At 50.3% G+C, this 25,924-nt stretch overlaps 1 protein-coding gene across 2 annotated transcripts; it reads right to left on the bottom strand.

Moving 5' to 3' along the window:
* Positions 1 to 543: 543 nt before the first annotated feature.
* On the bottom strand, positions 544 to 24,027 carry CRHR1 (corticotropin releasing hormone receptor 1; the record flags this gene model as incomplete). Of its 2 annotated transcripts, none has more annotated exons than XM_079547311.1 (13): positions 544 to 684; positions 2,052 to 2,093; positions 2,270 to 2,405; positions 3,084 to 3,169; positions 4,264 to 4,336; positions 5,208 to 5,268; positions 5,570 to 5,723; positions 6,003 to 6,123; positions 6,494 to 6,600; positions 7,632 to 7,717; positions 9,131 to 9,250; positions 17,319 to 17,403; positions 23,983 to 24,027. In XM_079547311.1, 13 exons carry the CDS (start codon positions 24,025 to 24,027, stop codon positions 544 to 546), a joined length of 1,257 nt encoding a protein of 418 aa, XP_079403437.1. The 2 variants fall into 2 exon arrangements, with proteins under 2 accessions (XP_079403437.1, XP_079403436.1); XM_079547310.1 differs by having other exon boundaries at positions 6,494 to 6,643; positions 7,621 to 7,717.
* Positions 24,028 to 25,924: the final 1,897 nt, after the last annotated feature.

A 25,924-nucleotide genomic window follows, 5' to 3' on the forward strand; every position in this document is an offset into this window, starting at 1 on the left:
AGTTGAGTCCTGGGGCTCTGACTTTGCATCCTGCCTCCCTGCCCTCTGTCTCACACGGAGAAATCAGCTGACAGATGGGGCTCCAATAACCCCAGTGCTTTAAAAACACTGCGTTGTAAAGCAAAGTCCACAATCAGCCCCGGGCTCTCTGTCACCTTCATCAACTCAGAAGCTTTTGCCCACCCCGAGCAGCATACCCAGCTGAGGGATTAATCCCTGGGGCATCCCTGTCTTGGTGTCACCTCAGACAAGTGACAAATACAGGGCGAGTTGGGACACAGGGCATTGTACTGGGATGGATGCAGACAGAGCAGCTGCTGCAACCTCTCTGGATTCCTCCTGCCACCCCAGTAGGTCACACCAGGCCAAGCAGGCAACAACACATCACAGATGTCCCACATCCTACAGGTCTGTCCTGTCCATACAGGAGCTTCTGCAGAGTTTCCTGTTACCCACTGCAAGTTCGTGCATCCTCTGCAAGCAGCACACCCCGCTCCTGTACCCACACAGCAGGGTCCCGTCGGGCAGCTGCCTCCTCCTGCTTCACACTGCTGAGGACTGCTTGATGCTGTGGAAGCTGACCCGGGTCGGGGAGGTGGGGATGGACATGGCCCGAGCCACCCGAGCACGGATGGAGTGCTTGTCCTGCCATCGGTGCCACCGCTTCCGCACAGCCGAGCGCACCTGGGGGTGACACAGAGGAGGGGACAATTAATATCCATCTAGCTGGCCAACGCTGAGCTATGCGCGCTGCAGAAGGATTATCTGAGCTCTGCTTGCAAAAGGCAAGGGGGGGTTGTGTGATTTTTCCTAAAGGAGAAACGGAGATCTCCTGATTCCTTTCTTTTTCCTGGTCCTGCTATTGAGGGTCTGGCACCAAACGGGGCTCTGAAAGCTGTTCAAAGGCACAAAGATATCCCCGTGGAAGGTGTGAGGGGCTGAGAGGCAGGAGAATGACCGCTGGGGACTTCTGTGGCTTGTCTGGCTCCCAGCTGGGATGGAAGCCATAGCAGGACCACACGCTGCATAACACAAGATGCTCACCAGCGAGTTCTCGTCCAGACCCTTTTCCTTTTCCATCAAAAATAGCAGCATCAGTGAGTTACTTAGCACATCTGAGCCTGTTATGTCAGGATGCTGCCAGCTGCCTTTCGTTGCTGAAAAGCAGTTTGAAAAATAACCCAGAGAGGGGTCTGTGTCTTCTCTGGAGCTTTAAAATACTTATGCTGCTGTTCCCTGGGGCTTTGCTGGTTGCTTTTGTGCATCACAGCCAGTGAAGGTGTGAGAACATTTAAGAGGAGGAGAGGGAAAGGATCGGCTCCTGGTCTCATCTCCTTTGCTTGCTGCTGAGTTTTAAGTTGGACTCTGAGAGGTGCCTCTTTTAACATGCATGTGGAAAAGGGATCCTGGGTTCTCCTGCTGCACCAAATCCCATACATGCATGCCCAAAGCATCCATTTGCAGTGGTGTATTTTCCTTCCCCAAATAGGAAGAAATAGTGATTAACTGATATTTCCTATGAAATGTTCTGCTTCAGCTGAAATTCCTCCCCAAAGCTTTGCCTTGCTTGCTGCATGTGAGATAGGCAGCAAAAATTCTCAGTTTCTCACATTTTTGGAGGCTGAGCATCTCTGTTAAATCCAGCACAGCGCCCAAACAAGCCACAACAAATGCAAAGCCTGGGAGGAAGAATTAGTAAAGGCTGGAGACAGTATTCCAAACAGCAAAGCCCTGGAAGCTGTCAGCTGTTTGATTTGCATGGGGTGCTCATGGGCAATTCTCACCAAAAACAAACAAAACAAACCCACAGAACCACAGCAAACGAAACCAGAAGGAGCAGGAACTACATTGTCTATTCCCTGTGAGAAGCGATTGCCATTTTCTGTCAGATCTCCCCAGCAGGACAAAGCATGGAGTCAAGGAATATCCTGTTCCCTGTGTGAGTACAATGTGAGGTTGTGGATGTGCCTGCAGCTGAGGGTAACTCATCTTGCAGCCCCTATCAAGGATGGGCAGAGACCCCCCCAAGCAGCCTCAGCCCCAGTGCTCACCTCACTGTTCAGGAAGCAGTAGAAGACAGAGACAAAGAAGCCCTGGAAGGAGACAAATGCAGAGTCACAGTGGAGTTACCCCAAGGTTGAGCATCTTTGAAGCAACCCCAAGGCTCAATTTTTGGGATGGAGGAGGAGTGAAATGAGACATCAGCCACACCATGTGTTCCTCCACATCCCTTGGGACCTGGGATGGCAGCTGGAGCTGAGAGCCATACCTGGAAGGACTCCAGGAAAGAGTTGAAGTAGATGAAGACGATCCTGGAGATTTCATCCTCCCCTGGATTGACGAAGAACAGCATGTAGGTGATTCCCAGCAAGGGCAGCAGCACCAGTGTGGCCTTGACTGCTTTTCTGAGGAGACACCATGGAGATGAGCTGCCACCGCGCAGTGCTAAGCATGGGGAATATTCCCATCCCACTCTCAGCACCAACATGAGCAGAGCTGGTCTGTTTCCTAAAGCAATCCCCAAATAATTGGGCTGGTTTGAGCACTTTGTTTGACTTCTCATACAGAATGGGTGGTGGATTGCAGAGACCTGACCTTGAGCTGCTGAGCTGAGCTGCTTGGCTGAGCGAGGTCTTCGTTAAAAAGGAATTAAGGAGGGTAAGATAATTTACACCCATCGAGATGGGTTTATGAAAAACTTACCTCAGCTAATTAATTTGATATCTTTTCTTGATGAGATTACAAGTGTGGTTTGTGAAAAGTGATTGTGCTGATGCAAGAGAGCATGGGAAGGATAGGGGCTCACTATCTCATTTGTTTTGATTAGGGAATAAGCACAATGCCAAGCTGACAAATTCCACCAGTAGCTTAATGCCAGAAAAACCATCTCTGGTGGGTCTGGGCTACGTTGGGACCTGCAGGTGAGCCCCAGCCACCAGTACAAGCTGGCAGATGGCATGGGTGAGCTGACAATAGCTGAGGATGTGGGGCTTCAGCTGGCAAACTGGAATATAGTAACCTCAAATTGGAGATGCCATCATTCTAAGGCGGCTCCTAGTTCTGCTTTACACTCCTGCTGTTACCTGTACTGGATTGTCTCTGACGTGGTTGATGCTCGGAGCTTGGTCATGAGAATCCGAACGATGTTGAACAGAAAGATGAAGTTGATCTAGAAAGCAGAGGGCAGCTGGTAAGTGTCTGCTCTCTTGTGTTCTCCTCTATTCCCACAGCAGAGGAAATGTGCTGAGGGAAATGGGAACACCTCATGAACCCAAACCAAGCCTGGGGTGAACCTCAGAACTGAGAAGCAGTGGATGCAGTATGTGTGGACTCTGTTTCTCATGAGGATTCACGCTCTCTTCCTCGCCTGGGAGAGGGCATCTATGTATATACTTCAGCAATAAGATATAGGAGCTTATTTGCAGGACCGAGTGCTGAAGGGTGCATGAGAAGACGAGTGAAGAAGGGGTGTGAGCAAAAACTGGATGGAGAGGAGGATTGTAAAGCAAACAAAGGGATGTGGGGAGATTGGTTGCCATTGTGGCAAGGAGCTGCTCTCCTGGCTGTCAACCGCTAATGAAATTTGGGGGTGGTGCTGGGGCTGAGCACAATTGATACAGATTAGAAGTGGCCAGGCTTCCTGATGGGCTGGGAAATGAAAGCAGCTCAATTATCCAGTGAGGTGCAGGGAAGGCTGTTGGTGCCAGTGATTAATGCTCCCTTGGGTTCTCCCAGCACTGGGCATGGAAGGAGGAGAAGCTGCTGGGACCTTGTGCACAGCTTTTGTCCTGCAAATGCTGATCTGATACTGGCACTGCTGCTTGTGACCTGCCAGATCTGCTCCTATTTGCCCCTTCCTGAGAAAGTGAAGTCCCAGTAAATTGTTCGACCTCAGGATCAAACGTTTGCTGCTCAGCCAGTGGCCAGGAACAAACTGCTAGAGAGCAATGAACGAGGCTGAGGCAACTCCTGATGTTTGGCAGAGCACATGCTTGCACACAAACAATGCCTCAGCAGTGATGGGGAGACTGATCAGAGCTTGTGGGATTCTGCTAATGGAAGCACCCCTACCAGAGTCCCTTTCTAGCCCATCTCAAGTTGTCAGGATCCATGTGTGATGTTTCTCTTCACAGCTGGATGCGAGTGGGGGGAGCCAGGCTTGCAGGGCACTGCTGCCATGGGACAGCATGGCTGGCAAGACTTAGGTCCACATACAGATGGGAAGGACCTGATATATAGCAAGCAAGGTCACTCTGCCCTTACCAGAAGCACCAGGATCATGGGACCTTGATAGATGTAGTCAGTATAAACTCCTGCTCGCTTCCCAAACCAGCACCTGCAAGGCAAAGGCAGGCAGTGTTGGGAACATGTGGTGTCAGGGACAGGAGGTGACAGGGACAAGCCTGCAGCACAAGTGACCTAGTTGACTACTGCCCTTACACAATGTCCCTAGGTCACTGTCATAGCATGAAGGCACTAAGACTTAAGCTGCTGTAGCTGAGAGTGGCTGCTATGGAACAGCCTCTCCCACACACCAGACTATCATAGGGAGGTTTATCCTGGAGTGTGGGAGCTGGTTACTGTGGGGAAAGGAAGGACAACCATACACAGGTAGGTCTAAGATGGCTCTGTCCCCAGCAAACCCCATGAGAGCTAATGGTAGTATCAGTGTCCTGAGAGCACCTGGTTGAATTTTGGTTAATCATTCCTTCTCCTGTGTGCAATAAGGATGCTCAAGTCACGAGGCAGAACTAGTGCTGCAAAACAAGGCGAGCTGCATTCATCGGAGCAGGCTCTTTTCAGTTCCACCATCCCCATGATGAACTCATCAGGTTCCTGTTAAGTCTTCCATTAGCAAGTCTCTGTGAAAATGGCTCAGGTGGTGGTAGTTTATATCTCTACCGGTAGATTAAATCCCAGATCCACTTAGCAAACACTTCGTAAGAGCTGTGGCTTAATCTAGCTTTTTCCTTTCTTAAAAATCTCATTTGCAGTTTGAAAGGAAAAATGCAGCAGCAGGCAGGGCTTGTGCTGCAGTGAGGGATAAAAGAAAGAATGGAAGGATATCATTTTTCCTTGCACCATTTCCATGTCCCCCACCTCATGTGATCCCCTGCAAGCACATCCATGCCTGCTGTGTGCTGGATCCTGGCACGACCAGGGAATTGGAATAGAGAAGGAGGGGGAAGGAGAGCAGTGAGGCTCACTTCTCATTGTCGTAGTACAGCTTCCCGATGGCCCAGGCTACAATGATGGGAAAGGGGATACCTGCAGATGAACACACAGACAGGTCTCAGGAGTGCAATACTGCAACCAAACAATGATGGTCTTCTTGCACAGGGCAAGCTGATATGGACATGCAACTACTGTTCTCGTGCTCCTGAAAGGAGCTGTTTAGAATCATAGAATCATTAAGGTTGGAAAAAACCTCCAAGATCATTGAGTCCAATCATCAGCCCATTCCCACCATGCCCACTAAAGCACATCCTTAAGTGCCATTAGGTGAAACCAGAGCAGAGGATAGGGGTGAGTATCACTCACTGCATGTAGGGGAGGCCCTGGTACTTACACCAGCCAATACAGATGAACATCCACTTGCGGAGCTTGTCAGTGGAATAGGTGAGGACGATGGCTGTGTGCAGGTAGCAGCCCTCGCCAAACATCCAGAAGAAGTTGGTGACGTGGAAGTAATTGTAGGCAGCTGTGACCAAACGGCACCAGACCTGCCGAGAGTTTAGGAGACACAGTGAAGAGCAGAACTACTTCGAGGAGACAACAAACAGATCTCCGTGGCTGCTTCTTGTTGATGCCACAGTAAAAATCAACGTTAGTTCTATGCTACAATGAGGAAACTGAGCCATAACACGACACAGACCCCAGCAGAGCAACTGAGCCCAGGTTTCCCATAAGCTGTGATTGCTCTCCAGCCACCAAGCAGCACTATTGACCTCTCAAGCAGCTTTTGTGGCCTCATCTCTAAGATCCTTGAGCTTCCCACCTACCACGTTGCTCTCGTGCACCTCTGGGTTCATCGTGAGCTGCACCACAAACCACGTGGCATTGCGTAGGATGAAGGCTGTGATCAGGTTCCAGTGGATGATGTTCCTCAGGCACCGGATGCTCCTGCAGAATGGGGGGGGTCTAAGGATCATCAGAGTACAAGAGTTGTCAGGGGACAGACCCCAGGTGGGCTGCAAGGGAGGACAAGGCTCTTCGTGGAGCTGATTGTTTTCAAAGGAACCCAAATGGTGAGATGCTGGGGCTGTGCCCTGAATGACACAGCCAGGAGATGGAGGGCACCAAGTAGGACCCTCTGCCTCTGTAAGCCATTGCTTTTTAAAGCAACGGGAAGAAAATAACTCTGAGACTGGAGAGCAGCTGGAGAACAACGGGTTATGGAAGGGACATAGCAAAACACCAGGTCTCCAGGTCTGTGCCCACCCAAAGGGACCTCTGTAGGCTCATCCCCCCAGCAGCAGGTCGAGTCTCTCACCGCAGGCGCATGAAGAGCACGAAGGCCACGAGGAGGGCCCCCAGTGAGACACAGTGCCCCAGGTAGTTGATGATGACAGCGATGTGGTAGTGCAGCTTGCTCTTCTTCTGTGGAGAAGAAGACAGAAAGGGGTCGGTAGAAGCCCAAACCCTCCTCCTCCACCACCCAGAGCTGGTCTGCATATTGGGGGCCCGTTTGCATAAACCCATTGGAGCTCTCCTGGTGGAGAAGCTGCTGGAAAGTGCAGATGGGGCTAATTTAGGGAGGAAATATACAAAGCTGTCCAGGCAATGGGCTTGGGCACTTCACATCTTGCTCCTACATCAGCCCTGCTCAGCACTGGGGCATCCCTGACCCATCATCTGGGGGAAACCCTGCTGCAACTCAGCCCAGCTCACTGGCAGTATGATGCTTGATGTCTTTGTTCATTCCCTTTAGCCCTGGGGGCAGCTGAGAGGCTGGAATGAATTTGGGCAAAGAGAACAGGGGATCACAGGAAGGCATGAGTGATAATTAAATTAATTGATTTCTCCTGCTGTTAGGCACTCATCCAACCTGTGAATTAGCAATTAACTGAGTGAGAAAACTATTCCTGGCAAGAGATATCAGCATCTTAAATACCAGAGGTGGTTATCAACTGCAAGTGAGCAGCCTGTATCTCTTCTCCTTTGCTCTGAGGGGTGGCTTGACCTACACAGAGGCTTATAATTTTTGGTATCCATTCCTCTCAGCCTCCTAAATATCTCCTTCATTTCACTGCCAGCAGGGAGTTATGAAGTTTGTGTTGTACTGTTCTCCTCGTAAGGAGCTGCAGAAGCAGAAGAGGGTAATAAATGTGGAGAATGTGCTGACCTGTACCATGCAGCCTGGGACCAGGAGACCTCACATTACAAACCCTCTTGGCCTTTTAACGTGGAAGGAATCAGAAATAGTTTTACTTTTGCAAAGGAATGAAAATGTACATCAAGTACAGAGTCACATACACTACCTACACCCTTATATAGACATGGATGCTGGTGCGTGCCCAGCCCCAGAGCTCTCTTCGGCCTTTCCTGAGCCTGGATGCTGCTGCCCTTCAAAATTCCTTCATCCATTCCTCACTTTCTGCCTGGAACCCAAAGCGCTACCAATGTTTTACCTCCTCGCTGAGGATCTCCTGGCACTGGGAGTAGTTGACCCGTGCTGCCCAGCTCCCGTTAGCGAGGCACTCCCTGTAGCCATTGTCTGAAAGAGAGGTGCACATCGAGGGGTTAACAGTGCCTGGAGGTGGGCTCAAGCCCATGGATGTGCCAGATGTGACCTGATGATTGTCAGTAAGGAAGGGGTCTCTGATATCAAGTGGCATCTTTCTCTTTGAAGTTGCCTCAGATATTTCTTCAGTTGATAGATAACACAGGATCAGATTCCTGGGGTGCCACTCCTGCTCTACAAAGCTTTACAGTGAGAAAAGAAAGGGTAGGAGTCTTTTCCAGAAAGCATCAAGGCTTAGGGAAGTGCTTTCAAGATGATCCGTCCCTTGAGATGCTGCCCCAAGCCTCCCAGAGCACTAATGAGCCAAAATGTGATATGGGAAAGTTCAGAAGCCCATCCTTGTGCTTCCAGACCTGGGTTGAACTTCTTTAGAAAGAGCTCCTTTCTCCTCATTTTAGCAATCTGGAAATCAGAGGCAAACAGCTTAAAACTACTTAGGAATGATTAAGACCTGCTCAAAAATGCTTTGGGTCTGCACCAGCGCTGCCCCTCATGCCCAACCAAGCAGCATGAGTCCAACTCCTCCACCTGCTCCAGCAATCACCTGCAAATCCAGTGTGGGGTTGGTTGCATCAGGAGCATTCTTTGCCTCTCAACAGAGACGGTGAGGGGCAAGGCTAATCAGGAAGGCACGACTGTGCCAGGCCTGGAGCAGCCTCTGATTAGCATCAGCATAAGGCAATGCTGGGCTTCTAATATTAACAGGAGAGACCAAGGGCCTCATCAGGGCAACAGGATGAGACAGGGATGGGATAGCTCTTGGGCAGGCATGAGTGGGAATTAATGCAAACAGACTCCTGCAAGGAGGCACTGTGAAGCAGGATCCGCATGCATGCAATCTTCCACAGCAATAAAAAGGTGTGGTGCAGAAAAACTGATGGTTTCTGCATGGTATGAGATGTTTCTTTCACCAAAAGTAGTGCTCAGGTGGTCATAAACTCATCTGTGTGCTACATATTGCTCTGGTGGTATTCCAAGTGCCCTCACTTCACCCCCTGTTCCCAGCACATTGTTGGCAGTGACATCTCAGCCACCTGTGTTGGAAGGAGATAACAGTGAAGTCCCTGTGTCCCCGCTCAGTTGAGGGCTATAGACCGGAGTGCCACCTCCAGCAGCAGGACAGCTCCTTCTTCAATCCCTGTCCTCCAGATGGTGGCATCTCCTGTCACCCAGATGGGGACACTGGCTCCCTTCTCCTTTCCAATTGCTTGTCAAGGAGCACCTGCTTATACAACCGTCTTCTCCAAAATGTGAGATGATGGATTATTTCATTTTTAGATGACATGTCCCACAGAACACCCAAACAAGCTCTGTACCCATAGATGTTCTGTCAGTTGTGCCCCATTCTGCTATCCACCCCGTCCCCACTGCTGCTGCTCAGCTTACTTGTGGTGTTGTACCGCACGCCGTAGAAATACTCGGGGCAGGGCCGAGCCACCAGTTGTCCCACTGCACTGCGGGGCCAGCACGTGCCAATCAGGTCCACGGAGGCGTTGCACTGAGGCCCTGGTGGGGAGAAGGGTAGAGGTTTAGTGGAGGTCTCAGGATCTAGAGGGTTTGTGGTCCCGGTGGAGCTGTTGGGTTGCTAAGTGTTCTGCTCCTAGGAAAGCTTCGTGGCAGACACTAAACCCTTTCTGCACTGAAGTTCTCCAAAGAGCTGGTTGATCCATCCTACTCATGATCGTTGCCCTGCACACTCAGATTAAGCCTGTTACAGCACAAGCCTGGTTTCCTGACCCAGCTTTCCACCTGAGCCTGGGGTCCCCTGCTCTGGTCCTCCAAAAAGGGAAGTATCTCTTATCCCATATTTTGAAGAGGGTGAAGGAGGGAGAGTCATTTCCTCAGACATCACTTTGGCATCTGGTCTCACAACAGCCATATTTTCCCATTCCCAGTGCTGGCAGGATGCTCCTCAGAGACCTCCTGGCTCCAACATCTCCTTCCCAGCCACCCTGTTGGTCTGTTCCAGCCTTTTCCAGGAAGAAAACTCCTGATTTCAAGCAGGACTTGTGTGCTTTTCTCAGCTATGCAAGTGTACTAATGTAGACATTAGGTAGGCCAGATTGCAGGCTCTTTTATGTATAATTTGTGTATATTTAGAACACGTACTGTAGCTAAATATGTCCTAGCTCCATCTCAAAGCGAGGTAGGAAGTGCAGTGACTGCAATATCAACACAATGCCACCCCCAGCAGACAGCAGAGGGGTGATGGGCAGCAGACCTCGGCAGGGCAGAGGTCAGTCCCAACCACTCCTGGGAATCAGAGCTGTTTGTGCTGCCAGTGCAGAGCCAGACATCGCCATTCCCTAAGGCAACCTCCTCCAATTAGAAGCTCACTGGGTGTAAGAACACATTTTCCTCTCGACCAGGACTTGACACAGCGCAGGCTGTTGTTCAGAAGCCTTTCCCAAGTATGGATAGAGCTGGCTGAAAAGCAACTGAACAAAACAGCAAAGCATTGCATGATGATTGTGATAAAAGTATTTCTTTAAAGGGGGAATATTTTCTTCCATTGCTTATCTGAAGAATTGGCTCTGTGGCTTCTTGGGACATTCTCAATGCACAATTTCAGTGTGAAGGAAAGGGGGGTTGTCTTCATTCCTCTTTTCTAGACAAAGAAAGCTCCAAGTGTGAGAGCTGCAAAGCATCCGAGCGTGGTGAGTGCTGCCTTCTGCCTTCCATAGCTGGTAGTGAGAAATTAATTTTAACACTGACCTTTGCTTTTAGCTTTCTTCATGTGTACGGTTGCTGTAGCAACCTTTACTTTATGTTAACTGTTTTAATGTAGCTTTTCTTAGGAAAAAAAAAATATGTTTAATCACACATGTAGAGTGAGCATGTCTGTCTCATCTGCATCCATTAGGAACTGTTGTGCTCCTCAGGTGTTTTGACCCAGACTTGGTAGAGAAATAGAGGGTCACAGGCAATGAAATCCCTATGTAAAAATTTATGATAATGCACATCCAGATAGAGAAAAGAGAACTGGTAATTGCTTCCACTGAGGACAATGTTGAATTGTGAGTGCTCTCCCTGTTAGCCACCTGGGAATCCACCCAGGTGAGAAGTCACATGAATACCTGGAGCATGAAAGATTAATTTGGAATAACCCAGCATGGGCAAATGGAAGTTGCACAGTGCTGATGGCAAAAACTCACTCTGGGACCAGCAGGGTTGAGCACAAGTGCTATTTTCTCTTGGTCTCTTGTCCCTCAGTTTCCCTTCCTGCATCCCAGGGGCTGTGCTGTTCTCAGAGGGCCAAACAAGGCTCAGCAAGTACAAGTCAGCAGAGCCAGAGGCTGGCAGCAACGTATTCCACTCAGTAAAGCAAAACCACTGCAGAACCATCAGTAACAAAACCTGTGACACACTCATGGAAATCATGTGGTCAGACAAAAGTGGCATTGTTTGGTCACAGTTCTGCTCAAGTTTGGATGTAACGTGTCCACTTTTCTCCAAAGCGCTTGATTCAGTGTTGCTTGGCACTCCACTTTAAGTGGGAGGCTAGAATATCTCTCCCACTTTCTGAATCTCAGAAATGCTCTTCTCTCCAGCATGTAGGGAAGAAAAACTCTCAGTCTGGGGAAGGGTTAAGTAAAGCAGTAAGAAGGTGCCATGGGGGCTATGCTGTCCCCTTTGCCCATCACACTGTCTGCTCCAGATGTTCCCCAGTGGCACGTCTCCCAGCATTTAGAGCACTGTTTAGCATGGAAATGATATGCATCAGTGCTAAAGGCATTCAGATCTGCTTTGCAGCCCATTCTATTTGCAGGGGATTATTCTCCCAGGTTCTGCAGCCGCCTGCTCCAGCTTCCTCAGCATTGTTGGCTTTGGTCTTTGCAGCAAGAAAGGTCAATAAATATTTGCATCCTACTCCCTCAATTTTGCTCCCTTACTCTGTATAGAAATACAGCATCTAGGGTAGGAGAGAGCTGGTCCTGCCTTCAGACAGAGAATGTGGCACCGGGGGAGCCACTCAAATCCCTTCTCATCCTATTTCCTTACGGGTTTTTCTGCTTTGAAGCAATGTAAAGCATTTCTGAAGAAAGAAGTACTTTTCCAGGGACTTACACTGACACGACTACTTCACAATAACTGCATCAGGATAACTATAGCAATATCCTTGCTGCTTCTATAGAACATGGCATTATCACTGCCTGCGCTGCTCACAGAAGCTTGAGACAGCTCCAAGATAAAGCCATGCAGACGTATGAAGCCTGGCAGCTAATCTATCAAAAGATTTGGAACAAATGTAAAGAGGGCAAAGCACATCAACCCTGTGCCAGCACCACCAGACGTGTGGCTGTAGTGCTGCAAGCCAGCGCCAGGAGGTTTGGACCAGGTTTGTACTTTGTACCATCAAATCATTGCTTTGTTCAAGCAAAGATTGTGCTGATAGAGTCGTGTTGGGGAACACATCCCCATCTCACACCCCAGTAAAGCTTTGCAGCCATGCAGTGCCTCAGCTGGATGCTGAATCCCCAGCAATGCTACAGCTGCACTGCAGATGAAACCTTTTTCAGTTCATGCAACGCCAAAGGGGCAGGAGAGACGATGGGAAGCTGAATCACACACTTGTCCTTATGTTGAGTGATGCAGTTATTTATCCAAGGTATCTCAGGAGGCTGAGTAACAGCTGAGATGCGTTAGCTCATATCTCTACCAATCTGAAAATGTTACTCAACAACAACTATCTCTGTTCATCCCTGATGGCCTCAGTGGCTGTTTCTCATGCAGTCTGAAGCCCTGAGCTCCTAAGGGACGTTCCTTCTGCAGCACTTGTATTTATCAACCTGGGCTCCGTGTCTACATCTAACCAGAATGTACTCACTGCAGCCAGTATCTAGGGGTACACAGCACCATGAAGCATCACTCATCCCTCCCAGGCAGCTCCACTGCACTGGTGAAACAGGAAGAGCAATTCTACACCTCACTGTCCCCAAACCAAGAGCCTTGGTGACAATGCTCTTATGTAAAGGCTCTGACATGTCCATGAAGCGTAGGTGCCAAACGCTGGAGGCAGTGAGTGAAACAGCACTGGTGGGCAATGTACTTTAATACAGGGCTGAAATTGGGGTGGTGGAGTTATTCACCTTCCCTTTGAGTTGAGGATGAATACTTAACCAGGCTGGGGACACTGAAATTGTCTCAAAATAACCTGATCCTTGCTCACTCCCTACCTTCAGCACTGATTCGGGTGGTGTTGGATGTTCCTATTTACTTCTGTAAGTGTCCAGTCCTCAAAAAAAATCCCCATAAATCCTCCCAGGCATTCAAGTTGCACGATCCTCAATGAAAAAAATAATTAAGCGGGCCAATTAAGTGTCTTTGTAATAAATTTTCAGCTTGTTGCTATTCATGCTCATTGACCATCCCCTTGGGTCTTTGCTGTTATTCTGGAGAAGGATAAACAGGAGGCATCACGCCAAGCTTTTGCTATTGATGGGATGCATCCATGCTACATCAGCACTGAGACAGCTTCAAGATAAACTTATGGAGACTGTCTTAGTGTGTTGGGATTCCATATACATATGGATTATATAATGGAGTGGGTTGGTTTGGGCCGTATCTTGTTCTGATACGACACACGATGTGGTTGTTGTGTTATTTCCAAGGGTATCAGTCAGCTTTATTCCATAGCATCCCTGGTCTTTGTGCTGGGTGAGCAAGGAAGCACAACCCCTCACTGGCAAAGGTTTCCTCTGTAATGTGGTGAAAACAGAGCGGAGCAGTTGGCAGGGATGTTACAGCATCCAGTCCAAAGTGCAGTTTAACAGCACTGAGATGTGCTAACGCTCTGCTTCCTACCAGAAAACCTCAAACTGTCACCGTCTTCCCTCTTCCACGATGACAAACATGTGAATAAAAGCAAGTTTCTATCGACATTCCCATTTCCCAGGTGATGAAGCAGAATGGCTTTATCAATACCTGCATACACTTAAAACACTGTGATTTTTCCATATAGGTGAGTACAAATTTATCAGCACCAGTATCGCTGCTCTCCATCAGTACTGAGTCCCTGCCAGGACGCCCTGCTGCTTCTTTAGCCCTTTTATTAGTATTTCTACATCAGCAGGAGAGATGCCAACCAGGCTGAAGGGAGAAGAGGCACTGATGTTGTGAATTTGACCTTTATGAATTTAAATTCCAGTCTCTTCCCCTGGGGAGGCAGCAAGTGAATAGAAGAGCTGCAACAGGGCAGGGACGGCTGTCGCAGTGCCACTGGTGTGGAACTGGAGAGGGAGGAAGGCTCCTGGTCCCAGTGTCACCCGCTGCAAAACTTATCCCCACACCTGTTCTGCAAAGCACACACAGCAAAACGTTCACATTGCCCACAGCTCTTCCGTGCTTCTCAGCCCCAGGCTTTTGCTATATCTGCCCCAGTTCAATTTGTTTATTTGAATGCAAAGCGATGCTCCCTTCTCCCCTTGAAGAAAGCTCAAGTATTTTAAAAACAAACAAACACACATTTTTATTCAGCTCTGCCTAGCTTTGGTGTCACTTCCTTTTGCTTTAGGTGAATGTGCAGTGGCCCGAATCACTTCTTTCCTGGAAGGAATCAGCTGTGCTTCTTACTCTCTTCTGGGCACGCACAGGGGATTAAGGATAACAATTTACTGTGATAACAATTTAACAGCTTGAAGAAGCGAATTGTGCAGCCAGAAGCACCAGAGCTATTAGCAATTGGGTGCCAACTCCTTGGGCTGATCCAAGCCTCAATGCATGAAAGGCAAAATAACCCCTCAAGCACTTGCTCTGCTCGAGTGCTTTCTGTTGGGCTGCTCTGGAAAAGCCTCACCTGTTAGTTAGGAGGAGGCTTCCCCATCTACTCAGGTTCCCATTTCCTTCCCAGTGCAAAGGCTGCAGTGAGAAGCATTCTTTTGACAGCGGGACGCTTCGTCCCCACGGGCAAAATGACCTCATCCCTCTGCAAAAGCTTTGTGGCAAGGGGAGAAGCAGCTGTGTACAGACCCCAGGGAACTGAAATCAGGAAGGTAAATTGCTTTCTGCAGCAATCTGAAGGCTGGGAGCCCTCAGGACAGGCACCTTTCAACCTCGAACAAGGTTATCTTCATTATTTCTCTTTGATTAAGTTGAATTAAGCTTAATTTTTTGGTTTCCAGGTGTTTGAAGGTGCAAGCTGACCTGGCTTCTAATGCACCTTCTTGGTCTCAAGTCCAGCTTAATATGATTTCTACTTGGAGGAGCAAACAGAAAAACAGCCTTTGCAATAGAGCAGCCAATCTGAGTGCACGGATACTCACTGAGAGGCACTGCTGATGCCTACAATAGTAAGTTGGACCATCATGCCTATGCAGGAGCCTGAATGAAGCTGAACACCAAAGGACTTTGCCCAGTGAGCATCACCTGCATTTCTCTGCACCTCTCTGCTCTGAGCAGAGATCTTTCCAGCTCAGTGCACGCATCTCAGAGCACCAGCAGTGGAACCACCCAGCCTTGCATCCTCATTAAGAAGTATGAAATTTAGTAACAAAGGGACTGTCAGTGTGAGAAGGGTGAGAACGTGGGCTGGGATGATTTTTGGAGGAGTGATGCCATACCAGAGCTCCTTTGTGCATCCAGCTGATGCCCAATGTGCTGTGTGCTGGGGGAGCATTGGGCTCGTGTTGCCAGTACGTGCCATTTCCCAAGAGTTATGCAGACATTAACAAATTAAGTCTTGTAGCCTTGCTGCAATTCCCATTAGCATCATCCTAACAAGTAGCATCATCCCCGCTTCAAATAGCCTCAAAACAAAGTTGCCGGTTTTGTGAACATCTCGTCCTCAGAACTGCTGCCTAAATCAGGCAGGGCTTAAACAGACCCCAAGGATGAGGGCTGACGCTGAGCTCCACTTGCCAAACAACAGGCATAGGACAATTAGTTTCAGCTAAGCCTCCTCCCTGAGCAGGGAGCAACACTCACGTGCACCATCCCCATCCCACATCAATAGAGTTACACATGCAAGACAGGCAAGGTTGGCAGAGATTTTGCAGATTTAAAGCCTGGCCTGTTGTGCTCTCCATCCCAGAGTGACGGATGCCTAGGTGCACTTGTTCCTGAATGGCTTTGCACTGATAAATCCCAATGGAAGGAAGTCCAGTGCCTGCAAAAAGCAGTGCCTGCTGCTTGGAAACGCTCCCTGCTCTCTCTATCCCGGGCTCAGGAAGTGACAGCAGAGGTGATAGGAGCCATGAGCTAAGCATAAGGAGGCTCCATGCTTTGTGCCATGGGCCAACTCCTTGAGGAGCTCCTCCAGACCTTCCTGTGCCATCACAGGGAGGTCTGGAGGAGCTCCTCACAATGTGTGGGTCAGAGCCAGAGACACAGAAAACCAATGCCATTTATCACTGCTTAACTTGGCCAAGGACAAACACCTCGCGGAGTAATGAAACCTTCAGGGAGCAAAGCCCATGAGTGATGGCCAGGCTTCTCCTCTGCATATCCCCCAGGACAGAGACATGCAGACATTTCCATTTCTACCACCAGCCTTGCTTTACCCTTGGCTTTCTACCCCCATGTGTCAGGTTGGGGATGCTCCTTACTAAGGTGCACTGGACTCTGCTAAACATCCAGGCACTGAATCAGCCAGTGCCCAGCTGGAATTGTTTAAAAAGGACCTTTTAATGTTGTTGCTAATGGGAGTGGCGCGGCAGGGAGACATCCATCATCCTGATGGAAAGATGCTCTGCTGAGCAGGGACCAGGTCAAGCTGGGCAATTGTTTGATGCATGCTCAGTCCTCTGTCAGTTACTGAAAAATGAGTTCTGAAGAATCCTGGATCAGGGAGGACCTTCCTCCTACTGCCTGGAAGCTCCTCTCCTCTCCCTCAGCCACCATTCCTCCCCCCAGACCCATCTCCAACCCAGATCCGTCACTGCTGTGGTGACATCTAAATCACATCTTTAATGTAGGACAATACACAATGCTTTGTGGGCCTGACCTAGATGGGTACAAACCCTTGCAGGGGTTGTTGGATATGAAAGAAGTGCCCATGACCCTGCTGGTGTCACCCAGCTTGGCTGAGCAATCCCAGCCACATCCCTAAGAGCTGCTTCCATGTCCCCAGCAGTGTTCAGTGGCACAACACGGGGAGCACTGGGGACAGAGGGCAGCTGAGCCCTGGACACATCATAGTTGTGCTGCTTTGGTGACTTGGTGTCTGCAGAAAGCCACAGCCTCTTGTTGTCACCTTTGGGCATGGTGAAGGGGTGCAGACAAAGGGGACAATGGTTCCTGGCTAGCAGAGGGCAGTCAATACTGAGGACCACTTTGGCTCCTGATGTCCTTGGGTGCAATAGGGAAGGGGCAGCACGGCAGCAGGAACAGAGCAGGTGTCTCTTTACCCACCTCTCCTCCAGCCCAAAGCACATTTATTTTTCCTATTTTTAGCTCTCCTGAGCTCTGCATCTTCTACCTGCCTCAACTGACACTCTGCAAAATGCTGATGCAGTGTTCACCACAGGGCTGCAATGCAGCCTCAGCACATTCCCACCCCCAAAAAGGGGCTCACCCTCATCTGGCCACCTCTGCCTCCGCGTGCCCTGAGCATGAGCTGAAGACACAGGACACTCACCTGTGTGGTTGGTGGTGGGCAGCAGGCTCTCACAGTACTGCTCTTGGATGGAGGCTGCAACAGGGCTATCCCAGAGGAGAAACACCTGCATGGGGAGAGGCAAATGGAACAGCTTTTCACAAGCAACACGCAGCTTCCTCACACCTCTGTTCCTCCCTAGGTGTGGCAGCAGGTGGGTCTGAACTGAGCTTGTCTGTGTCTTGATGGGTGTCATCCCCAAATCTGTATGCACCCATTTACAGGGCTGCTTTTCCAGTCTTGGGGACTCATTATCTGCTTTTTTTCCCCACCCGTTGTTCTTCTTCCCCAAATATTTCCCCAGTGACCCATGCTGCAGCCCTGCACAGCCCCTGCTGAGCTTCAGTTTCTCCTGTTTAGCATTTTAATCACCACTTTTAGCATCTTTGCATCCCAAGAGCAGGCAGAGGAAACATGATGAGCCTGACACCACGTTCAGATTTGTGATACCTTATTAAAATCACAGCCTTGTAAGCTGTCAGCAGGAAGATGCTAATATGCATCCTTAAGGGGATCTGATCCACAGGGTGGGGAGGAAGCCTTCTCAAGGAGAAGGGCTTGTCTGCAAGCATTGCCATTACCCCTGCGTGGGGAAGCACTGACCACAAACAATCCCACTGGCACATGCTTCTCCAGAACAGCTCCTGGGTGGCTCTGCAGCTCCTCTAGAAGTGAGAACCACTGACTCCATCTGCCTGGGGAGCTATTTCGGATAAACTGCTGCTGAAGGATGGCTTCTGGCAGAGATTGCAATGACCTCTTCAGCCCTGCGTGGCAGGAGCAATGAATGGATGCGATGAATGGATGGGATGAATGAGGGATGGCAGAGGTCAGTCCCCGCGCTCAGAGAACGGCCACCAGCAGCAGGCGAGGCTGAGGAGACTCCTTCCCCATGGCCAGGCTACTCTCCAGTGCCCATCTCCCTTCCTGTGTGCCATTTACCTTCAAAATCAAGCTGGGTAGGGAAGATGCATGCTCCCTATGTCCCTCAGTGCTGGCATGCCCAGAAATCCCCTGCACTCTACTGAAGCATGAGCAGGATGTATTCAGATGGGGAGACAAGCTCGGCACCCACTTGCTCTTTTCCAAACAACTATTTACTGCCTTGGGAAGCTGGTTTTGACAGCAAGTGAGATGTCAGGCAGACGTACAAACAGAGCTGAGAATAGCTCCCTTGTTATGACTGCTCCAGATGGCACATGGGATCCAGCAGCACAACCCTGCCCCAAATGCATTCACTGCAAGGGCTCCCATTGCTCCAGTCCTGCAGGATCCCACCACATCCAGTGATGCTCTGAGTAAGGCTGGGCCCTGGGATCAGTGCTAGTGAAGCATGACCCCAAACATGAGAGCTCCCAAGATGCAGAGACAGGGTAATTGGGCTGCAGAGGTCCATCCCCTCTGCCTTGGTACCTGCCAGACCTGTGGCTCACTGCATGGGCAGCTGGGACTCCAGGTTTCTTCCCAAAAGGGGTTGGGATGATTTCTACTGAAATGATTTCAACTGAACAGGCCTGCAAGCGTTAATTGGATGTGATGGTGCTGATCACAGCCTGCTCAGCCTGGCAGTGCCCATCCTCCTTCCAGACACAGGGAGAGGTCTTGGCACTGAGCTGCAGCATGGGCTGAGCTACAGCTTGAGGGGTGAGGATGGAGCGATGGAACGCAGAAGTTGGCTCTGGACAGACTTTGAAAATGGACTAAAATGGCAAAAAAAAAAAAAAAAGTAAAAAAAATCCTCCAAATAAAGCAAAACAAACAGCTTTTTTTTTTTTTTTTTTTTTTTTTTTTTTACCTGCTCCCATCAGCCACACTGCTAGCAGTGTTAAGGTGGTGACTCCAAGTGCATTGGCACAAGCCAAAAGCATCCTAGTACCCTGCTGGTCAGGTTCTCGTGTGTGCTTTGTCCCCTGCAGGTTGCTTTAACCCCTCTGCAGGCTTTGTGGAAGGAATAGGTCAGAGCTCTGTCCTTGCATCCCCACTGTCAGCTGCCACATGGCACCCAACAGGTCCCAGCCTGGCCAAGCCAGAGCCACACACACCCCAACGTCCCCTTTCCTCAGCCCTCCCGCTTTTGCTTTGACACAGAGTACAGCCAATCCTGCTCTGCAGCAAAGAAAAACCTTTGTGATCTCTTTTAGGCTGCCAAAAATCACAGAGCGCTTCAGCTGAGCATTCAGCTGCGCAGGGGAAGGTAAGCAATCTGCTTTTGCAGAAGCAGTTGCTCTGCACGGAGGTCCTGCTCTGCCAGGGCGTGCTCCTATGAGCATGATGCTCTGCCAGGAGTTGCATGGCTCTGTGCTGGAGCAGCTTCTCCATCACCTGCAGCCAACCACGGCTTCAGCACTGCTCCCTCCAGCCTATACTAATGTCTCTGTTTCACACACCTGGAGGCATCACAGCTGACACTGAGAATACTTAGTTAAGCCTGGATCTTGCAGGACACAGCTGAGACACCAAAAAGTGACACTGCTCCATCATTTCTGCCCCCTTTGCATTGCAAACACCCTCTGTGGTCAGTGCGTCACCCTCAACAGATCCAAATTGGGTCACAAGGGAAACTGAGGCACTTGGGACAACTTGCCTAGGATTGTTCAGGCTTTGCTGCACTGGTAGGTTGCACTTTGCATGGGGTAGGTTGTTTACATCACATTCCACCAGCTGAGCTCTGAGCTGCACAGGTTTTTGGGGAGCATCGGCCTGAGGATGCTCAGTGCTGATACGAGTGTGAGGAGCAAGCTCTGACTGACACACACACACACACACACAGGCATATGCACAGGGCATCTGTCTCTCTGACCTGCCTCCGACCTAGCAGCAAAATTCAATTAACAACAATTAGGAATTAATGTTCCCCTGCAGTGCTTTCTCTCTCCAAAGCAATCCACAGATATTAATTAATACGTTAACATCTGAGTCAAACATCACCCCCCCCCCCCGTCCCATACTACCCAGGGACAGGCTTATTCCCCCTCGAGATCTTGCTTTAAACAAGATCGGATCTGCATGGCAGAAGGGCTGACAGACAGCTCAGAGCAACGAGAGAGATGGTTCGGAGTCTAATTAGCAATCTAAGTCAGGGTTTGGGTTTTCCACGGCTGGCAGAGCTGTAATTGGAGAGCAGAGCAATCAGCAGGATGCGAGCCAGCGGCTTTGCACAGAGAGGTCAGTAGGACTAATGGATGGGTGGTGATGGCCTCTGAGACCCCTGGGAGGGCTGGAGGGGGTTCTGTAAGGAGAAAGGAGCAGGAGTGGCTTGGTTGGTTTGGTCAATGCAGGAAAACCCTCAAGATGAGGGCAGCTGGGTGGAAGGGTGTCACATCCTCCTGTGGGTACCACCTGGTGACAGGAGCTGAGCTGGAGGGACACCCCTCTGGAGAGGCTTTTTATGGTCTCTTCTCCCGGTCAGGTGCCTCCAAAATTTGGTTTCAAGCCACTCTGCAGGCTGCCTTTCTTATGAGGATGCGCCCATGGTTGCTCACCATGGCTCAACCACAGCAGCATCCTCCCTGCAGGTGTTCCTGCTGTAGGAACCCTTTACACCCCCGTTGCTGCTCGGGCTCCCTGCCAGGCTGCAGCAACAACTCACATTCGTTCTTCAGTGAGTGTGGAAGAAGAAAATCCCTCCTGAAGGAATCCCTATGTACAGACAGACCGATGCTTAAAGCAAGAACCCCAGGAGGGGTTTTCCTATGGCTGATGTTACTGTGCTAATGCTTCCACCTGGCATTAAAACATGTGAATTGATGAGTTTAGCCATGCTAGAGAGCCAGCCCCTGCCCCCATGCAGACAGAAGCTTCGATGTGAGTGTTTATTACATTTGGAGCCTCCCTGAGCACGCTGGATGCAGAACATAACAAAAGAATATCAATCAGGGTTAAGTGAATGCCTGTAGAGCCTGATTTATGGGAAATTAAAGTGTTTCCTGGATTACACTCTAATCTCTTGCTTCATGTAAATAATTTCAGTTTGGGTTATCTATCACAGGGGACATGGATTTTTGGGGGGACAGGTGAAAAAATGAATGATACCATACGGATGGTAGAAGCTAAAAAGACAAACAAGCTGGTGTAGGGGACACTGGGAATCAAAGCAGCTCCTAAGGCATCTGAACGGGCCAGAGAAAAGGCTGCTAAAGGAGATGGGCACATGTACAGAACTGCTTTCCTGAAGCATTTGTATGAAACTCCCCTACAAACTTTAAATATGGGAACTCTGAGAATTCAAATATTTTCACTTGGGGGCTTGGAGACTTCTTGCCCCCATCTGTGCCGCAGTCCTCCCTCATGTTTTGGGGGCCATGGCCTGGGCTGAGCACCTGCCATTTAACTCACCTCTAACTTTCTATGCTTATCTCTATTCACAGCTGGGGAAACTTCAACCACACCAAGGCAATGGATCAACTTCTGAGCCAGCTCTGCGCAGGTTATCTGGTGAGCAGGGCTGTATTTTAGGGCAGGGTTGAGCCTTCTCTGCAGGCTACGCTCCCTGCATTTCTATACATTCATTCTATGGCAATAGAGCAGCTATTCTGGGAACAAGCCGTGAAATTCCTGTTCAGTTTTCCATTGAAGATGTGAAACCACAGGGGTGAGCTCACACACACTGCATCAACTCCAGCATTTAAAGAAAGCACGGTACAGAGGAGATCCCAGAATCAGAAGCACATCCTACGTAGCAAAGGGTGGGAAGCTGGCTTTGGGCTTATTGCTATTAAGGAAAGTCAAGGAAGAGGGGAAACCACCACCCACCATCACATCTTGTCTTTCCTTTACTATCAGCCCCAGTAATGCCATCAGTTCCTGACACCACGGCAGATGAACTCATTCTTTTTCAGCCACTTGTTTGGTTTGTTTAAATGATGTGCAAGATGCCAGAGAGTATTCTGAAGCAATTTTGGCTGCCTGTCTCATTGTCTGTCCATCACCCTTGCACAGCCCAAAGCATGAGTAGACATGAGATGGACAAACCAATCAACCATAGAATGATTTGGATTGGAAGGGACCTGAGGTTCCAAACCTGTTGGCCACACTCAGGGTTGCCAGCAGCTAGATTTAGGACTACACCAGACTTCCCAGAGCCCCACGCACCCTGGCCTTGAATACCTCCAAAGATGTGACATCCACGACCTCTCTGAGCAACCCATTCCAGCACCTCACCGTTTCCCCTGATATTTAATCTAAATCTCTTCCCTCCTTCAGTTTAAAACCATTCCCCCTTGTCCTATCACTACCTACCCGTGTAAAAGGTTGATTTCCCTCACGATTATAAATTCCCCTTAAATACTGGAAGGCCATAATGAGGTCTCCCCACAGCCTTCTTTTCTTTAGGCTGCTTTTTTGTGATTTCAAAGTCTGGAAGGGTTTGGAGAACTCAGCCCCATCTTCACAATGCTACCATGCTTGGAGAACACATGTGAGCAGCTAGAGAAGCCCTCGAGCCTGGGGGCTCTAGGAAAGCACAGGAACCTCATCCCAGAACCTTTGGGCTGGTTTTGTGACCCACCTTTGCTCCATATTTCCCCATCTCAGACCCTTCTCCTATCAAAGCAGGCTTTGCCAACACTGTCCCTGTGATGACAGGGGGAACCTGGGGTGGGGGGGGAGAGAGCTCCCACTTTATCCCACTTTCATTTCTCATATCAGCGCCAAGCAAAACCTGCACCAGGCAACACAACTGCAGAAAGAGCTCTTATAAAACAGGACTGGGGCCGTTCACTTAAAGGAGCAAGGGGCTTTGCAACGCAGCAGCAGCTTGGCGCCCTGCTCAGCAGGCACAGATCAGCTCCTCTCACCCAGGTGAGAACTTTTCATCCCAAAGGAGAAGCCAAATTTACACTGTGAGAACCCAATCTGTGGGTACGAACTGCAACGGTGCTAAAAGGATGAGCTGACTCTGTTTTTGCTGTCCTTTTAACTCTGCAGTCACAACTGGGCCACTGAGACAGCATTTTGCAGGGAGCAAAGCACATTTATTCATTTTTTAACCCACTTGACACAGAGGTTTAACCACAATTGTGGTCACTGTGTTTAGGTGCCCGCTCAGGATATCACTGGAAACCTTTCCCATTTCTCATTCCTGGGGTCTGGGGTCTACTCATGCTTTGGGCTGGGAGCATTTGCTTAACAGATGAGCCCACAGGGAGGAAAGAATATTGTTTCTGACAAAGCATTTGCATTTTGTGCAGAGCTGCAAAATTAACAGTGGCTTCAGTTCCAAAGCAAGCAATTCAGGGAGGAAAGTCTTCTGCTTTGCAGGTGGGGGGTTGGGGAGAAAGGAGAGGTTTCTTTAGGAAATCAATAAAAGAAGAATAAAGCTCTCCTCTTGTGCTGTCCCCATCCATCACACCCCCAGCACAGTCACCCCCTCCCACAGCCAAAGGAAAACTGGTGACACTGGAAGCATCCAGTGACGGAGGGGGACCTGGTGAAGAACCCCCAGCTCCAGCTGCCAACCTCCCCGCTGTGAGCTCCTGCCGAGAGCCCACGCTGAGCTGGGGGAACCCACGGTGGTCGTTGCGTTGCCTTTTCCCCTTTGACTTCTTCTTCAAAGAAAGGGAAAACTCGGAGACACGGAGCGGGTCAGAGTGCGAGGGGAGGAAGGCAGAAGAGTCCTTCTGGGATAAAGGTCTGACGAGCACCTTACCTGCAGGAGAAAGAGAAGGAGTGCAGGACGCGGACCGGGCACCATCCTTAGCTCCCTCCGCACCCAGCGACCCACCCAGCGACCCGAGGCATGGCCGGCTCCGCTGCCGTCGGGGCTCCAAATCCTCAGGCTCAGGTGCGTCCGCCGTTCCCCACTCACCGCCTTTTATAATCTCCTCGCGAGCCGCTCCGGCTGCCAGCCCACCCCTCAGCTCGCCAGCCGATGGGCTGCACCCCTCCCCACCTCCTCCCACTCCCCCTCCCCTCCTCCTCCTCTTCCTCCTCCCCTTTTCCTCCCTCCACCTCCCTTCGGCACCCCCCCAGGACCACGGTCTCTCCTTTCTCTCCCCGCCGAAGCCAGAATTCGGTGCTGCTGCTTCGGGCTTTCCTGCAGAAGCTGTGGGCACCCGTGGCTCCGTGCAAAGGGATTCGGGCTGCAGATTGCAGAAGGGCTGCTGCATTCGTAGGATTTTGTTCTGGCACACGGGTAGGGGAAAGGGAGGCTTCCCTTCTGTCACTGCCAGAGCCTGCAGTCCCTGTGCAAACTGGCTGGTGAATCAGCCCCTTTCCCATAGGGATGTTGGGAATGGGCTTCAAGACCCTCCTTTGTGATGGAGATGCTGCAGGGCTGTGCTGGGGACATTTGACTGCAACAGGAGAAACTGAGTCACGGGGGGAAGAGTCCTTCCTGAGGGCGATGTTCTGCATAGGGTGGGTGGTGGAAGGGGCAAAGGCAATGGGGCAGGAGTTATGGGCTTGAAGAGCCAACAAGGGTACCCTGGTTTAGAGGACGCATCCTGGGGAGGGGGAAAGCAGTGGGGTGATGTGGGGGAACCTGGACAATGTTCCTGGGGCTAACAACATCCTTCAGCATAAGGCTCAGTTGTGAAGGGGTCTCTGTCTTGTGCCAACCCCTGGTAGCCTCCAGCCTGAGCTTCTGGGGCGATGTACCATAAGTCCCCATCTCTTGGGTCCACCTCTGTGCTAGATCAATCTCTGTGTGGGTGAAGCTGAGGCAGATTCTGGGCATCCCTTCTGCACCCACCTGGGGGGCCTTGGGCAGCTGTGGCTGATGTGATAGCTTGGGAAATGGCAGCAGAAAGCCAGGCAGTAAGCTGTGGTTTGTTCTTTCCTGGAGGGAATAATGGTGTGCTGCTGGGAAGATGACAACAGGAGATGTCATCATTGGGGTGTCCATCCTGGGGGGACTAGAGACATTTACCATTCCTAACATCAGCGCATCTGCTGGCAGCAGGACCGTGCTCCCCTCTTTCTCGCAGCCACAGCCTCCAACCCCAGCTCTTTGCAGACAGATCAATAGGAGGGCAGTGTCCTCTGATGGATTCACCACCAAAGCCTCCATCCATCTTCTCTGAGCCACTTTCTGTCTCTGAATCATGGGAGAAGGTGGGGGGGGGAAGAGGGAGGGTGAACAAGGTCCCACCAGACTACAGTGAGTGTCCAGCCAGAGCTGCCCCCCGGACCCCAAAGGGTGAATCCTTCCAGCCCAGTCATTAACGGGAATAAACAACGCATGCATACATCTTCCAGCATTAGCTGGATTTAATCAAGTGTGTCACTGCTTTGCCAAAGATATTTGAAAATATGTAAAGCCCTGATAAACGGAGGAAACTCTTTGTCTCTTCGGTCTCCTGATGTTCTTACCCCTGACAGTGACAGAAGGAGACAAACTGCAGAGCTACCTCTGCATTACCTTTCCCTTCAACGCTTTCTAGAAGGGGCTTGAGAAAGATCTCTCGATGTGGTGGGGGAGCATGAGTCTGGGGGAGCAGTGCAGGCTTTGAGCTGGGGCATCCACAGGAAGGAAAGCTCAGCCCTTCAATTGAGAGCACTGTGGGGTTGGGGTACAGCTCCACGCTCTGCTTTTGGAGTCTTTTTGGGACTCACAGGGATCACTTTGCTGCCAGGAGCACCAGGCACCA

This window comes from Tetrao urogallus (genome assembly GCF_951394365.1).
Source record: "Tetrao urogallus genome assembly, chromosome: 26".
Classification (NCBI taxonomy): Eukaryota; Metazoa; Chordata; class Aves; order Galliformes; family Phasianidae; genus Tetrao; species Tetrao urogallus.